The following is an 18,076-nucleotide window of genomic DNA, read 5'->3' on the forward strand; positions in this document are numbered from 1 at the left end:
ACAACCACTGTTATTTTAGGAAGCACAGACCCAGTCACCTGCAGATAGAGGTATTCAAAGGCCACGGGGTCTTCTTTCAGGAGGTCCAGGGGGTCCTTGGGAACAAAACAGACCCTGAAGAGGCAGCGGTAGTCATGTGACTCCTCCCTTTCTACCACCTGCGATGGGTAAGGGAGAGATTATTAATCTCCTAACTGCCTTTGTCCTTGCAGTCATTCCACAAAACTACTCTATAAAACACAGACAGTGAAAGACAGTCCCCAGAGATTTCAATTCTAGTGCTTCCCAAGACAGCCATAGACTTTTGCTCCTAATTTGACTTTCTTTTTCATGGGTACAAAAGGTAAAAGGTTCAAAAGGGCAGCATTTCCCACTCACCCATCTTCCAGTTTCCTTTTCCAGAGGAAACTCCTGCTTTCAGTTTCTTGTGTGCCCCTTCCAGAGACAGTTTATGTATATTTTTACTTCAGTATAAGTCTATTCTTTTATCTTCCACAAATAATAATATAGTATATATACCATTCTACGACTTACATTATTTCACTTAAACTATCTTAGGAATTTAATTTGATTTTCTTTCCCAATGCAAATGGAATAGAAGTAATTAAAAAGTCTACAAGCAGTAAACTTTCTAATCGGTGAGTGCATTGGGTAAGAATTCATCTGCAAAGAGGAATGTTCAGGGTGGCTTTTATGAGGTTATGTCTTACTCATTTCCAACTGTTAAAATCCTCCTCATCTTTGTAACAGACTCAGAAAGATTTGTTGAACTAACCTGTGTTTAGCTTTAAAAAGTTGGTACAACATATTATTGAATGGTTGGGAGATTGAGTGGTATAGACTGTTTGGCTATGTTTACTCTATTTTGCCATCAGGAACCATATCAGGGGGTAAGTCCCACAAGAAGGGCTTAGACACAGCCACAAATGCTTCCCTAATGGCTCAAAGGCAGCAAGTGCAAGGGAAGATCATCAGAGCTAGAAGCAAAAGATCAGGGTTCTATCAGCTATGTTACCTTGAGAAAATCACCTTCCCTCTCTAAGCCTTTGTCTCCACATCTGCAAAATGGAGAGGACCTTAAATCTGTGTCCTGCCTACCTCATACTAGCAGATGAAAATCAGGCTTGTCCCATAACCCCCAGGCTGAGTGAGCTCTGTGCCTTCTGGGGCAAGAGAAAGTGCATCAAACCTGCAGATGTGCTGAGCCCTGTCCCCAGAGGTTCTGGTTGAGGCGTGCAGCCAGCCCAGCCCATGCCTCCCAGGAACAGGCGGTCAGTCCTCCCTACCTGCTGGATGAGTTCCTCTTCGTGTAGCAGGTGCAGCCGGGAGATGCTGTACTGCTCTTCCAGGGCCAGTGCAAAGTACTCGATACTTCGGATGGACAGCTTCTCCTTCACAGTGAGGATGATGTCCTAGCAGGCACAGAGAGGTGGAGGGGTTACTCAGGGAACAGGGAGGACTTCCCTAGCCTTCCTGCCATTCCTTAGTGCAGCTAGGGAGAGAAAAGCCTGCACTGACAGGCCCAATGCTGACTTAGGCAGGGCTCTGGTCCCCCTCATCAGGCCCCTTACAGCCCTGCAGCCACAGCTCCCCTCTCCTCAAGCTCCATCACCATCCATACAGCCACCCTGTCTTGCTTTACTTGGAAGGCTGAGTCTATCCAGTGGAGGCTTCTGCCTCTCTCCTATGTCTCTAGACTTATTCTCCCTCTGGAGTTCCCAGTCTCTCTTTTTATTTTTTTATTTTTTTGAGAGAGTCTTCAGGCTGTCACCCAAGCTGGAGTGCAGAGGCATGATCTTGGCTCACTACCACCCTTGCCTCCTGGGTTCAAGCAATTCGCCTGCTTCAGCCTCTCGAGTAGCTGGGATTACAGGCACATGCCACCATAACCGGCTCATTTTTGTATTTGTATTTTTAATAGAGACAGGGTTTTGGCATGTTGGCCAGGCTGGTCTTGAACTCCTGACCTCAAGTGATCTGCCTGCCTCAGCCTCCAAAAGAGCTGGAATTACAGGCGTGCACCACCACACCCAACTAATTTTTTTGTATTTTTAGTAGAGACAGGGTTTTGCCACATTGGCCAGGCTCCCAGTCTGTATCTTTGACTGCTTACTAGACAAAATCCCACCACACACTCACTATGCAACTGAGGGAAACAACTTTTTTTTTTTTTTGAGACGGAATCTCACTCTGTTGCCCAGGCTGGCGTGCAATGGCGCAATCTTGGCTCACTGCAACTGCCACCTCCTGGGTTCAAGCGATTCTCGTGCCTCAGCCACCCAAGTAGCTGGGATTACAGGCGTGTGCCACCATGCCCAGCTAATTTTTTGTATTTTTTGTAGAGATGCAGTTTCACCATGTTGACCAGACTGGTCTCAAACTCCCGACCTCAGGTGATCTGCCAGTCTCAGCCTCCCAAAGTGCTGGGATTACAGGCATGAGCCACCACATTCGGCCACAACTGAGGGACACTTCTGAACCTCAGTCGCTTCCTCTCCAAATAGAGGACAATAATGCCTACTTCCGACTTCCGAGAGTGGCTGACAGGACGGAATGGTCGTGAATGCTGCGCTGAGGCATTCTGGTTGCCACGCCACTCTTCTTGCTCACTAGAGAAGCCCTCTGTGACCACAAGGTCTTTGCTGCCTCGAAGCATTCACACACGCTGTTCCCTCTGCCCAGTATACTTTCCCCATTACTCTTTCCAGGTCTGTTTCTTTCTCTTCCTTCGAGTTTCAGCTCAAATGTCGCCTCTTAGAGAGGCCTTCTCTGGCCAGCATACATAAATGTAATCATCCCTATTATTCTCTGTCCCAGTGTCCTGTTTATTTCCCTCACCATTATTTAATATTATTTTCTTCAATTAACAGCCATTGTAAAGTTAAGTGAATGGGTTCTAGACCTCCACTCCCAATTCCTAGCTGTAATTGCTTCTTCTCTCTATGCCTCAGTGTTTTCACCTGTAGAATGGGAATAATATTAACACCTATCTCATAGGGTTGTTGTGTACATTGAATTGATTTCCCCTTAGAAGGCACTTAGGACAGCACCTAGCAGATGATATGTATTCAACGCATGCCAACTGCTAATCTCTGTTTTCTTGCTTATTGTCTTTCACTTCACTAGATGGTAAACTCTCTGAGGATGTGGGCCTTGCCTGTGCTGTGCTCCATTATGCAGTATATCCCATGCTTGGCACATAGTAGATGCACACAAACTTTCACTTGGTGAGTAAACAACAATCACAAATGTCCTGCCAGAACCTCAAATGTAGTAAGTCTCACACCATGAGGTGCTACTCCCTCCTCATGACTCCTGATTCGGAACCCTCTCTCCACTCGTTCCTCACCCCCATAACTACCCAGTGACTAGTCTCAAAGGGTCCATTTGCTTCTGCAGCTCCACACCATTAATTCAGTGCTGCCTGTGTGCCTGGCATTGTGCTGGCTCCAGTGGAAAGCCTGTCTCTTGACTCTGTCCCTTCTCCATTCTCCCATGTCTACCTTGGCTTGCGCTCATGCATTTCTCCTGGCTTTGTACAGGGATGTCCTGTGAACCCTCCTGCCACCCTTGCATGTAGAGCAAACGTTGGTAAATGTAACCTGTGGAGCAAATCCAGCCCACTGCCTGTTTTTGTAATTAAGGTCTTATGGGAATATAGCCATGCGCATTTGCTACAATGGCAGAGTTGAATAACTATGACAGAGACCCTGTGGCTTGCAAAACCTAAAATATTCACTATCTGGCCCTTTACAGAAGGTTTGCTGACTCTTGATCTAGAGGAATTTGTCTAAGCCTTGTACTGGGCATGCTCTCCCTTGCTCAAGAACATTCAGTGGCTCTTGATGGCTCACTGGCCAAAATCCAAACTCCTTAGTTTAATATCCAAGACTCTCAAGGTATCAGTTGTCAACCCACTTCTCCCACTTTATCTTCGGCTGCTTATCCCAATGCGCTCTACCCACAGGAGCCACGCACTTGTCAAACCTGCCCATTTCTGGATCTTTGTTGGTGCTGTTCCTCATGCCTGGATGTTGCCTTCACACATCACTCCTGGCCCACTCCAGTCAAAAGCCAATCTATCTCTCTACATCTGCCATGCAGGCTACCACTCCATTCCCCCAGAGGCCTTTACTTGCCACCCAGCTGGAAGCTTGCTCTCCCCTGAGCCTGCACCACATGGCTTCTGTCCTGCTTTCACGGTCTTAAGCACACTGTACCTCATTTCACTGGGATTTGTCCCCAAGTCTCATCTCCTCACCCTACCCCCACCCCAAGACTTCAGGCTTCCTAAGAGTATAACCCTGGGTAATTTATTTATTTATTTGTTTATTTTATTTATTTTTTTGAGATGCAGTTTCGCTCTCATCGCCCAGGCTGTAGTGCAGCAGCACAGGTTCAAGCAATTCTCCTGCCTCAGCCTCCCAAGTAGCTGGGACTACAGGTTTGCACCCACCACGCCTGGCTAGTTTTTGTATTATCGGTAGAGATGGGGTTTCACCATGTTGGCCAGGATGGTCTCAAACTCCTGACCTCAGGTGATCTGCCCACCTTGGCTTCCCAAAGTGCTGGGATTACGGGCATGAGCCACTGCACCTGGCCCCTGGGTAATCTGTTGCCAAGTTGTTGGTGATACAGAAATGCCTGGCACATAAAAAGTGTTAATAAGTTTTTACTGAGTCAAATGACATATTCTTTTTCTTGATTTAGAGAAAAAGGATTTTCTTTTTTTTTTTTTTTTTTGAGACGGAATCTCGCTGTGTCACCCAGGCTGGAGTGCAGTGGCGCGATCTCGGCTCACTGCAAGCTCCGCCTCCCGGGTTTACGCCATTCTCCTGCCTCAGCCTCCGAGTAGCTGGGACTACAGGCACCCGCCACCACGCCCGGCTAGTTTTTTGTATTTTTAGTAGAGACGGGGTTTCACCATGTTAGCCAGGATGGTCTCGATCTCCTGACTTCGTGATCCACCCGCCTCGGCCTCCCAAAGTACTGGGATTACAGGCTTGAGCCACCGCGCCCGGCCTAGAGAAAAAGGATTTTCTAATACAAGAACTTTTCTTCCCTTAGTAAGGGAAAGGGGAAGATAAGTCACTGATGAGCTGACAGTAATTTTTCCTTTTTTCACTCATAAGATTTATTTTTATCCACCTCTCTCTGTGTGGATAAAGGCTTTGCTTTAAAAAATTTGGCTACTACAGATAAATAAGATTAACCAGTATTATACTGGCTAAGTCCTTGTTCATTTCCCCAACTCTCTATCATCTTAAGTTTAATTCCCCTGTAACGTGAGCCTTTATTGTAAATTACCTCAAAGTCCTTTTGGCCACCAAAGGGGGACTTGCTTTAAAAAAATCAACCCTTCTATTCCAATCCACTTTGATCAAAGATGATGAAAGTAGAACTCTTGTCTAATCCATTTGCAGAGCTTCCCTTTTCTGCAGAATGGCAGAGTGACAAGATCCAGCACAGGGTTCAAAAACAGAACAAGTTTGAAGCCAGTTATGAGCTAGCTGACCTTGACAATTTTTGGACCTCTTGGGCCTGTTTTCTCACCTGCAAAGTGGGGATAACACTAGTTACTTCACAAGGTTGCTAGGGCATTAAATGAGAGCGTACACAAGAAAGTGCCCAGGAAGAGTGCCTGGCATGTAGTAAACACTTAAAATCTATTCCTCCCTTGCCTTCCTCCTCTGGACTTGGAGTTCCCCAGGTTCAGAAAGCCCTTCTCCAGCTTCTTCTAAGTCACATTTAGGAAGAAATAGAACAGAGCATTTGGAGCAGCTGTAAGAATTGCCAAATGAAGGTGCCAGAGAGAAACACTAGATGTGTGCATGCAGGTGTATGTACATTGTACATATGTGTGCATGCATATGCGTGTGTGAATGTACTGTGCAGATGTATGTGTGTGCATGTGTCTTGGCTACTGTTTGTCACCTATAGATGCATGGCCCTCCTGAACCTGCTCTCCCGCTTGTACCAGAAGAGCTGGGCTCAATGTTTCCTCTTACATGGTTTTTAATGTTTGAACAACTTTGCTTCTTCACTGCAGCCTCACTCTAACACTATTTACTCCCTTGTTTAAGAACTGTTAGCACCATACATTATTATCTATGGATAAAACTCAAGCTCTGTTGTTGCCTGGCATTTGAGGCCCTCCACAGCCACTCCTTCCACAAGAAAACAGCCTGTGCCCCAGTCCTGCTGAATGGTTTGCTATCTCCTGGGCAATTCCCATTTTTCTGGCTGTGTTAGTTCACGTGACTCTCTGATTGACACGTACCCTACCCTCAACTGCCCTGTCCCTACCAGCCCTTGTTGAAATCTCAGTTGTCCTCCAAAGCTCAGCACAGGTCCAGCTTCTTTTCCAAGCCTTGTCTGATGTCCGGACAGGCTGGAACAGATGGTACTCTTCCCCTTGCACGTGGCCTTTATTTCATCCTGCCTTGGACAACTGAGCATTCCCTGAATGTCCACCCTCCCTCAACTAGACTGCAAGCTCCTGAAGACAGAGACCACCTTTGACTAAGCTCAGCAACCCCTCTCAGACCATCTCATATGGGGAAACTTGTGAAGTATAAGTTCAATTGATTTTAACAAAGAACAGAATAGGTAGCGCCTGGGCCTTTCCTGACATCTCACCTGGGTTTTTGGCTGCTCTAGTGTTTGGGGTAGCAGGTAGAGTCACAGACAAATGGCAGGGAAGTCTGGGGGTTATGGGTGAAGGCTTAGGAGTTCTAATCTGACCTTTGGGCAAGTCACTTCATCTCTGTAAGTCCTGATTCCCACCCCCTAACCCCCACTCAGTTAAGATGGTGGTAAAAATACCATCTTTCTGGGTGGTTGTGCAACTAAATGAGATAACATGGTACTTGGCTTATTATTACAGGGTCTCAGACCATGGTGTTTGTGAGATCACCAAGACAGATGCGGGGCAAGATGCCTGAGGGTCCTAGCAGCCAGACATTCTCTTGGGAAAAGAAGTTCAAGTTTATTCTTAATACCTTCACGGTTGTGTTTGCCTCAAACTTGAAAGCTTTGGTCTGTCCATTCTCCAAGTATAGCTTGAGCACGTTGGGCATGCACAGCAGAGAATTACCCTGGAAAACACAAGAGAATTGTTGTATCCCTGTCTTTTTTTATTCCTTGTGGAGACAGGGTCTGATCTGTCACCCAGGCTGGAGTGCAGTGGTGTGATCTTGGCTCACTCCAACTTCCACCTCCCGGGTTCAAGCAAATCTCCTGTCTCAGCCTCCCGAGTAGCTGAGACTACAGGTGCACACCACCATGCCCAGCTAATTTTTGTTTTTTTTGGTTTTTTTTTGTTTTTTAGTAGAGATGGGATTTCACCATGTTGGCCAGGCTGGTCTTGAACTCCTGACCTCAGGTGATCCACCTGCCTCAGCCTCCCAAAGTGCTGGGATTACAGGCCTAAGCCACTGTGCCAGCCTAATTTTTGTATTTTTAGTAGAGACAGGGTTTCTCCATGTTGGCCAGCTGGTCTTGAACTCCTGGCCTCAAGTGATCTGCCTGACTTGGCCTTCCAAAACACTGGGATTACAGGCTTGAGCCACCGTGCCTGGCCTGTTGTATCCCAGTCACAGCTTTCCTGCCCCTGGGTATGACAAATCCTTGACTGTCTGGACCTGCCTGGTTTCGAGAGTAGGATCCTCCCTAACCTCCTCACCATGTCAGAGGTTCCTTCTTGGCACTTGGGAATTTCTCCAATGCACAGGTATGCTTTGTCAAGGGATACCCATGAGGACTGTTAGATATGACAAATGGTGGAGAAGAGTGAGCCCTTCCACGAGCATACTGATAGCACTGTGCGAGCCTGTGCAATGTCTCATGACCATCAGTTCGCATTTTACTGCTGGCTGTACCCTTATGGGATCCAAATTGGCAAGCCAGATGACCAACATGTACACTGTTCAACATGGGCCTTTCAGAGATTCTTAGACTCTACTTTATAGGATTGGGGTGGGAGGGGGAGGGTAGGAAAGCCTCTCCTACCCTCATTTTATTGCTGCATTCCCTGTAATGAAATATCACCAAAGGGCGGAGGGATGCTCTCCACTACATTCACCCCAATTATCACCCTTGATGCATGAGGTCCCCTAAGGGGCTCTGCCACTCTCGTAGGGCTGTTTGGGGAAAAGGCACAGGACTGGTCTGTGTATGGTGGCCCCATGCCAGCTAGAACTCCTGGGATGGAGCAGGAGAGGGTTTTGGAGAATCTCCCAGTTCTCCTAAGAAGTGAATTCGGAGTGTTTGGTTGCAAATACAAAGGGCCCTTGGGGCTGGTGTCCTCCAGAAGCACAGAGAGATTTTAGAGTTCCCAAGATCTGAGCTAGAATTGCCCCCCTGTACTCATCTCTATAAAGAGTTTGGGTATAAAGCCCACATATGGTGAAACTTCATCTCTACTAAAAATACAAAAATTAGCTGGACGTGGTGGCAGGCGCCCGTAGTCCCAGCTACTCTGGAGGCTGAGGCAGAAGAATTGCTTGAACCCGGAAGGCGGAGGTTGCAGTGAGCCAAGATCACACCACTGCACTCCAGCCTGAGCGACAAGAGCAAAACTCCATCTTAAACAAACAAACAAACAAATAAACTGCCAGTTTTTTCAGATGAGACTATTGAATCTTCTAAATATAAAGGTGCTTATATCTTCTTTTTTTTTTTTTTTTTTTTTTTTTGAGACGGAGTCTCGCTCTGTCGCCCAGGCTGGAGTGCAGTGGCCGGATCTCAGCTCACTGCAAGCTCCGCCTCCCAGGTTTACGCCATTCTCCTGCCTCAGCCTCCCGAGTAGCTGGGACTACAGGCGCCCACCACCGCGCCCGGCTAGTTTTTTGTATTTTTTAGTAGAGACGGGGTTTCATCGTGTTAGCCAGGATGGTCTCGATCTCCTGACCTCGTGATCCGCCCGTCTCGGCCTCCCAAAGTGCTGGGATTACAGGCTTGAGCCACCGCGCCCGGCCGGGTGCTTATATCTTCTAAGCAAGATTCACAGTCATCACTTTTTTTTTTTTTTTGGTGACAGAGTCTCACCCTGTTGCCCAGGCTGGAGTACAGTGGCACCATCTCGGTTCACCGCAACCTCTGTCTCCCAGGTCTATAACTTTTTAAAAAAAAAAAACACAGTATTTTTACGGAAGAAAAAGGAAGATGTTCATATTCCAGTGCCATTTCACACTACATCAGGATGAGGGATTTCAGACCGCTTACTCTGCTGCCATCTTACTTCTCTGGCTTGGAGTTTTTAGAAATCTGAATTTTGGGGTGTCCCAGGTGGGAAATTTTTTCCTTAGTACTTTCTTTGTGATTTAAAAGGTTTACAAAGAATGTATTCATAGCAACATTACATAACTACCACCACTTACTTTTCCCTAAGGCGTCTTCCAATTTTTATCTATATCTGTAAATAGTTTTTAGAGAGCTGCAATAATTTAATATGCATGATTCTATGTTCATTTTCTACCCAATGTGCATTTCATATACAATTTTTAGGTGGGTTTAATGTTCATAATTTTAATGCCTTTATAATATTCTATTGAGTTGAAATATCATAACTGATTTCACAATTCCTCTGCCCTAGACAACTGAGCATGTTTTTCCATTTTGGGAGCTATTTAAAATGTTGATACTACAGATATCTTTAAATATATGGATTTTCACATTTAAATTATTGTATAGACTAATAGGAATGCAATCTCTGGGTCACTTTTATGGCAGTCATTAAATTTTGTTTTTCCACTCAAAAACGTTTAAGCCAATTTATAAAGCCATCAGTAGTGCATGACTATAATTACTTTCTCAGCACTGGGGCTTACATTTTTTCTCTGTGCTCGTTTGCTAAGTATAAAGTTTTACTTTTTAACATTTTTCCTTTGTATTTGTTTAACTGTGAGCAAGTCAAACATATTTCAAATGTTGGTTTACTATCTCAGATCCTTCTTAACACAGTGATTGTGTATCTACGGCAGTCTTATCATGTTCCAAGGGGAAAAGTTTAACAGCCAATTTTATCATCTTTTAAACACTTGAAAGGATGAATAGACAGGTTACAGGGATGAACTCTTACTTGTTTTGCTATCTCTGCCTTGTGTGGCTGATGCAGAGACTCCCAAAGATTCCCTGAGGTGCCCCAACCTTCCAAGTCTTCCCAGAGACAACTTTTTAGAACGCTGTTCCTTTAAACTCCCCAACCCCACCAAAACTCTGAGCCAGTTTTGTAGCCAGTTCAGGTGAAAGTTGTCCTTATCTGGTCCCCTCAGCATAGACAGCAGTGAATGGGAGGTCATGGCCATTTTAACAAATCAACCAGGTGACCCTGTCCACACCTGTAGTGCCTTTATTCTCTGCCTGTCCTGCTAACTGGTTCTCACCCTTACTACTCATCACTGTGCATGACTCTTGAGATGAAGAGTCATGTGTTGAATTGAAACTTAATTTTTTTTTTTTTCTTTTTTTGAGATGGAGTCTGGCTGTGTCACCCAGGCTGGAGTGCAGTGGTGCGATCTCAGCTCACTGCAAGCTCTGCCTCCCAGGTTCACGCCATTCTCCTGCCTCAGCCTCCCGAGTAGCTGGGACTACAGGCACCTGCCACCACGCCCGGCTAATTTTTTTTGTATTTTTTAGTAAAGACAGGGTTTCACCATGTTAGCCAGGATGGTCTTGATCTCTTGACCTCGTGATCCGCCTGCTTCGGCCTCCCAAAGTGCTGGGATTACAGGCGTGAGCCACCATGCCTGGCAGAATCTAAACTTAATTTTCTAAAGAGACTCAATCCAATTTCACAAACATGACTCAAATATTGCCAACTGACAGGTGATTTCTGAGTCATGCATTAGGCCTCCCACTGGCCCCTTCCTGAACAAGTCCACCTTTCTCACTCAAGTCTATCTGAAGGTATGCCCTATTAAGTAGCAGGGCAGGTAGAAAATAAGTGCTCTGTAGATGTGGACCAGGTCGCCTGGATCCTTTGTTAAAATGGTCATAGCCCCCACCCCCTCTAACTCCCCCGGCCTTTGCTGGTCTCTATGGTGAGAAGACAAGATAAGGACAAGTTTTGACTTTAAAGTTTCAAAGTCTAATATTAAGAAATTCAGAATGGCAATAGTTATAGACTACTGGGGGGAAAATGTACAAATTATGAATAAATGCGCCTTTTATCCAGCACTCCACATTAAAATCAAACTCTAGCCAACATTTTCCCTTTACAAATTTGTCTTCTGAACCCCCAATCCTGGGTCTCTCCATATCAAAAAGGACTAGACGTCACAGTGAAAAACCAAAGAATCAAAGTCACATGGACCTGGGCTCCTGCATTTTCCCGCCATGTGATCTTAGAGTTAAGTCTCTTAATCTCTCTAGGCCTCTGCTTCCTCTTTTGTTAAAACATCTCCCTTGCAGGGTATTGTGATGACTAAGGACTGTGTACACATAAAGTTTAGGTCACATAATAAAGGTTCAACAGATGATGGGCTCTTAAAAATAAAAAGCAATCCCATCACCACTGGCACGATTATCAATAGATCACCTTCAGAGGGGATAATACATTTGAAGATGCACAATGAGAAATTAACTATTGGAATCTGTTGAAATTTCTTTGGCAGAAGAATGGAGTCACAGAACAATAGAGGGCCAAACCCAGTGCTCTTCTTCCCAGTCCCCACCCATGGCCCAGAGCTCCCACCAGCTCTCCCAGTCCAGGGTCTGCAGGTGTCTGACTGGGAAGGTGCACAAAGCCTCTTGCAAATGCACTGCACTTCCTCTGCATCCTCTCTGTGCTGTGGAATTCCAGAGGTTCAGGGAGTTATGTGCCAGAAGGCAGCTCGCCAGCTTCATAAGGAGTAATTTCAATCACTTGACTAGTGACACACCTGGCTGTGTCCACTGATGAGCACTTCTTCAGCAAAGTGCACCTTCACAGGGTTGGTCTTCAGCCTGGCTCTCTTCTCCTCGGTCAGGAAGGACGATTTAGGGACTCCCTGAAAAACATTAACATGATACATTTTGGAACAGTGCTTTCATAAAAGCCAGGTATATCTATCTTCTCATTTCTTAAAAACAGAAACTTTGATAGCTGTTGCAGATTCAATTTAAACCCACAGGAAAGGAGGATATCCCATTATAGGTATTTTCATAAAATCTAGGGATCCCAAGCCAGATAATGTTCTCATGTATCTGAGAATAGTTAGACATTCAGCATGGTAGCAAAATAGCTGTGATATGATGAAGACAAAGAGTTCTGGCCTGTGAACGGGACGATCTCAATTCCTACTCATGTTTTACTGCTCAATAGTTGTGAGAACTATCTCAAACTCAAATTCTTATGAAAGAAAACCAGGTAGGTGTGTAAAGCACAACAAAATAACTCTGTGTGACTTTGGTCCAGTCCTTGCCCCTCTCTGGCCTTCAGAGTCTTCCCATCTGTATAATATAGGAGTTAGTTGGGGTTCCCTGAAACTCTGACCCTTATGACTTACTCTTGGCCCCATTTTGCTCTTATCTTTTGTCAGGTACCCTCTTTTCCCAAAGAAGTGAAGGGAGTCATCACAGGTTGGTATGAGTATATGGTGAAATGTTTGGACTAGAATGTATCAGGCCAAATTGTGACACTTGCTGAATAGCATCTTACATGATCTTCTAGACCAACAGGCTGTGACCTTCCTGGATGAAATCCTGATACACTATTTTCCAGCCTAACATCCTATGTTCCCTTGGTGTGGACAGTCCTTTAGGCCAGCCTCTAGAATGTTTCCATGTGTAAGAGTACGAAGATGAAACTCTGGGCCACATTCTGTGAAGGTGGGAGAAGAGATACATAACAACAATCAGGGAAACTCTTAGAAACAATGTTCGTAGACTCAAATACCAACAGACCAAATCCATGAAGTACATGAAGTGAACAAGTAGCCCTGAAATTTTAATGCAAAAAGGTAAATGTGATTCTCACGGATAATGGCAGGACAGGATTCATGACTATGACTCAACATCTCAAATATATAATTTGCTTTAAAAAAATTAGTAGAAAAGCAGGGAAGAAATAATGTTTGCAGAGAAGAAGCACACCTGTAGAAATTAGAGAAGGGATAGAAGGAATAAGAGAAAGAAAAGCTACAACCCAAAATTAGTGATAAGACTATCAGATTGCTTTGAATGAACTCAAGACTCCCATACCACTTGAATCTAATGGGCTTGTGGACCTACAACATGTAACAGCTCGTATCATCCATGGAACAGAGAATGGAAGAAATGTTAGGAGACTAAAGATGATCAAATATCAAGTTTTCCAGAAAATGAATATGGAGGATTTAGGAAAACACATATTGGTAAGTTTGTCGTTAATTCTTGGCAAAATCAGGCCAGGTGCGGTGGCTCCTGCCTGTAATCCCAACATTTTGGGAGGCTGAGGCAGGCAGATCACCTGAGGCCAGGAGTTTGAGACTAGCCTGGCCAACATGGCGAAACCCCGTCTCTACTAAAAATACAAAAATTAGCCGAGCATGGTGGCACATGCCTTTAGTTCTAGCTACTCGGGGGGCTGAGGCAGGAGAATTGCTTGAATCCAGGAGGTGGAGGTTGCAGTGAGCCAAGATTGCACCACTGCACTCCAGCCTGGATGACAGAGCAAGACTATATCTCAAAAAAAAAAAAAAAAAAAAAAAAAAATATATATATATATATATATATATATATTCTTGGCAAAATCCAAGATAAGAGATGGAGTTACCAAGAACAAGTCAGAGCCAACCAAGTTCATTTTTCCTTTGAAGATAGAAGTCCATATTGGTAGACCAGGGTTCTGTAGATATAGCAGTATTCCTTCATTCTTGCAAAGCATTTGATAAGGTCTCCTATAATCCCCCTGTGGAAAAGGCCAGATGCAGTGCCATTAGGTGGATTCATAAACTAGTTGACATATACTCAAAATAGTTCTGATTTCTAACTAAGTAACTTAGTCTCAATCCTCAACAGTGATGTTTAGCAATGCCTTGGTTGAAGCCAGAGAGAGTGAACTTGCCAAACCTGTGAAGGACAGAGCTGCAAGGTGTCATCAGATATCAGGCAGCAAGAATTTTGGGGGCAAGATCAAGGAACTGGGAATCTATAAGAGGGTGCATGGGAAACTTAAGGACCAGAGATAGCTATGGGTCAAAGGCCAGGAAATCACTAAAAACAAATATAAGAGGGTATAAGGAGCTGGACTGTCAAGAGCTGCAGGGAATAAGATAAAGTGAGTGGTCAACAGGTACAATCACCACCATCCCAAAGACTCAAAGGAATAAGAAATCAGGGGCAGAACAGAGGAGAGATGCAGAGAGAAAAGGAATCTGTGCCGGGCGCGGTGGCTCAAGCCTGTAATCCCAGCACTTTGGGAGGCCGAGACGGGCGGATCACGAGGTCAGGAGATCGAGACCATCCTGGCTAATATGGTGAAACCCCGTCTCTACTAAAAATACAAAAAACTAGCCGGGCGAGGTGGTGGGCGCCTGTAGTCCCAGCTACTCGGGAGGCTGAGGCAGGAGAATGGCGTAAACCCGGGAGGCGGAGCTTGCAGTGAGCTGAGATCCGGCCACTGCACTCCAGCCTGGGCGACAAAGCGAGACTCCGTCTCAAAAAAAAAAAAAAAAAAAAAAAAGGAATCTGCAGGAACACTGTTGTCTCTCACCTTTGGGAGATAAATCCTGGAAGAATTGGGCCCAGAACTGGATCATGCTCAAGAAAATCAACTGGCAGGAAACTGAAGGAACTGGAGTGGACTTAGGCAGAGGAGGTTCCCTGACAGGAAGTCACTGGAGAATGACTACAGCTCTCAACTGTACAAATAAACCTTTCAGCCCCACAGTTCCCTGACTGTAAAATCTCAGCATGCCAGAACACTGGGCAAAAGCAACATGACAGGGATTAATGTGAAGTGTGGCATTGAGCATCCAAAAATCAATTGCACAGAATTCAATTCAATTGCACAAGCATGGAATTGAAGGGACGTGGCTTGGAAGCTATTCCTTTGAAAACAAGCTCAGGATTTAGTTGGTCACCAGTTTCACCCAAGCCGACAGTGTGATTGAGCCTGCGAAAATGTTAACCCAATTTTGGGCTTTACTAGCATTCCTGGTGCATGTCCACTCCCCATGGTACTCAGCATTGGTGGAACTGTGTTCCTTTCTGGGTGCCACTATTTGGGAGGGTCACTATGAAATTGGACTCTGTCCAGAAAGCTCTCAGAGAAGTGAGAATTCAGAAAAACGTATCTATGAGGAATGGTCAATGGAACAGCTGTTTAGCCTAGAGGTCACTCTTCCAAATCTTTGCCATTTCATACAAAGTGGACTTGCTTGGGACTAGTTGGTGGGAGTCATAGGGAAGAAGGGCCATTCTTACATTTGGAACCACCCAACCATGAAACTGGCTGCTTTGAGAGAAAAAAACATGCTGACATGAAAATGCCCAACACACAGGCCCCACTGTGGCTCCTGTACTTTTATACCTGAATATATTGGCATCTAGAACATATAAATCACCTACTTACATCCACTTCAGCCATCTAATATTTTAAAGAGACAATTCAAAGAATATGAGTTACTCATTATTCTAGAACTTCTAAGTTCTCCCTGGATTCTAAATTAATTCATCAGAAAGCAGCAGACCTCAGCTGATAAAATCTCTTTGTGCATGTTTTTTTGCTGAACTAAGAGTTAATGTTTAAAAGGGCACTGAAAGGGACATGTTGGAAAACATTCCTATATCTTTTGGCAGTACCCTCTGTCCTGGGCTACACGCTGTCACTCATGAAGGCAGCAGGGATTACAAAGATACAATAGCATAACACTAAGGAATGTGGGTTCTGGAGTCTATCTGGAAAACAACACAACTTCACTGATTTCTGCATGTGAGACTGTGGGCGTGTGAGGCCCATGGCATCCTCATCTGTAAAGGGGGGATAATGAGTGTATCTTCCTCGTAGCATTTCCTTTTGGTGCAAATTAAATAAGACATTAAATACTGGCATTAATATTATTACAAATAATTAATGTATTATAGACAATGAATATAGACAATACAGATCTACAAATTTAAATCAGAACCTTTTTCATAAAATTCTGTGTTCTAGAGAAGCAGTAATTAATGTTGCAACTGTGGATTTTAACATTCCTAATCAGTTTCAAGTAATTTGAGGACTCTAAGAATCGACCACAACAACGAGGCTCCTTGCTAAAGCAAGATATATATGATCATTTTGCAATGTTTTTAAAATTCTTCGGGGCCAGGCGCATTGGCTCACACCCGTAATCCCAGCACTTTGGGAGGCTGAGGCAGACGGACCTCTTGAGGTCAGGGGTTCGAGACCAGCCTGGCCAATATGGTGAAACCTCGCCTCTACCAAAAATATAAAAATTAGCTGGGCATGGTGGTGCATGCCTGTAATGCCAGCTACTCAGGAGGCTGAGGTGGGAGAATCGCTTGAACCCAGGAGGCGGAGGTTGCAGTGAGCCAAGATCATGCCACTGCACTCCAGCCTGGGTGACAGAGCAAGACTTCATCTCAAAAATAAATAAAATAAGATAAAATTAAATTAAATTAAATTAAATTAAATTCTTCGGAGCAGTTCTGGTGAGAGGCCCAGGAGCAGGCTAGCCAATATTTAGGGCATTTCTCAGAGGTACTGATGGCCACAGACTGGGCTAATGGCAATTCTCCCTGAGAGACCTCCAGAGCACAGTATTTACGTTCCTCTCTTCCTGGAAATCTTGTAGGAATCTCAGGAGTGGTACTGGACACATACCAATTTTCACCTTCCCATACTTTTTATTATTTAAAGGATTCACCTCTATGCTGTTTCCCTCGCTCCCTGCATTAAGTATTTTCTTTTGCTCATTTCTTGGAAACAGATCAGGAAAAAACCTGCCTGATTAAGATTAAAATACTCTCCAATGAGAGATAACCAGCTAAATAAAAAGGACATCCTAACACCTGCACTATCATTTAAACTGATTAGATTTCCCTGTTTCCATATTGGTTTCATATTATTTAACAGACAAATTATGTTAAGAATAGAAGAACTTCCATTTATCGATACATAAAATACTTGGTCTGACATATGGCAAACATCTTCATTCTAATTAGGTGGGTTTTTTCCTACTCTATTTCCAAGAAATAAAAACAAAAGATAACACTTGTCAAATACAGAGAGGAGACAACAATTTCTCTGCTTTCTAGTGTTATGGAGTGTTTGGACCACAGAAGGTTTATATTTTCATGTAATCAAATCACCTTTGTTCCACTGTGCTTCCTTCCATGCCCTAAATGTGTAGGCAACCTTTCTACAGCCTGTGACCAGACAGACATCCATCCATATTGTTTGCATTTTTAGAGCTGAGACCAGATTTTTTCCAAATACTTAAACAAATGTCCAAGTTTGATTTCTTGAATAATTGCCTTTTCTCCCACAGATTTGGAATGCTATGTTTTTCACAAACTATACACATACACACACACATACACACATATAGTTTTATATATATATATATATAGTCTCTCTCTCTCTCTATATATATATATGGTCTCTCTCTCTCTATATATATATATATGGTCTCTCTCTCTCTCTATATATATATATATATATATGATCTCTCTCTCTCTTTCTCTCTCTCTCTCTCTCTCTCTCTCTCTCTATATATATATATATATATAGTCTCTGTCACCCAGGCTGGAGTGCAGGGGTGCGATCTCAGCTCACTGCAGCCCCGACTTCCTGGGCTCAAGTAATTCTCTCACCTAAGCCCCTGCCAGTTATAATCATTTTGTTTTTGTTTTTGTGTTTGTAGAGACGGGATTTTGCCATGTTGCCCAGGCTGGTCTTGAACGCCTCAGCTCAAGCTATCCACCATCCTCAGCCTCCCAAAATACTGGGATTACAGGCATGAGCCACTGCACCCGGCCTCACATACTATGTTCTTATACTAGCATCTACTCTTGAACTTTTTATCTGATTACATTGACATGTTCAACATTTCACCAGTATAATACTGTTTTAATAATTGTAGCTTTGTTCGTTTTTAAATCTGCCTGT

General features: G+C 44.2%; 1 protein-coding gene across 3 annotated transcripts in view; it reads right to left on the reverse strand.

The window, feature by feature from the left end:
- Window positions 1-18,076, reverse strand: part of FRMPD1 (FERM and PDZ domain containing 1) — a 152,613-nt gene that overhangs the window by 16,347 nt on the left and 118,190 nt on the right. For all 3 annotated transcript variants that reach the window (XM_077965680.1, XM_002800037.4, XM_028835049.2), the window contains exons 6-9: window positions 11,883-11,990; window positions 7,002-7,097; window positions 1,287-1,412; window positions 39-158 (exon numbers count right to left, since the gene is read on the reverse strand). In XM_077965680.1, the coding sequence (XP_077821806.1) occupies window positions 39-158; window positions 1,287-1,412; window positions 7,002-7,097; window positions 11,883-11,990 (450 nt within the window). The remainder of the gene's footprint in view (window positions 1-38; window positions 159-1,286; window positions 1,413-7,001; window positions 7,098-11,882; window positions 11,991-18,076) is intronic.

This window comes from Macaca mulatta, chromosome 15, assembly GCF_049350105.2.
Source record: "Macaca mulatta isolate MMU2019108-1 chromosome 15, T2T-MMU8v2.0, whole genome shotgun sequence".
Classification (NCBI taxonomy): domain Eukaryota; kingdom Metazoa; phylum Chordata; class Mammalia; order Primates; family Cercopithecidae; genus Macaca; species Macaca mulatta.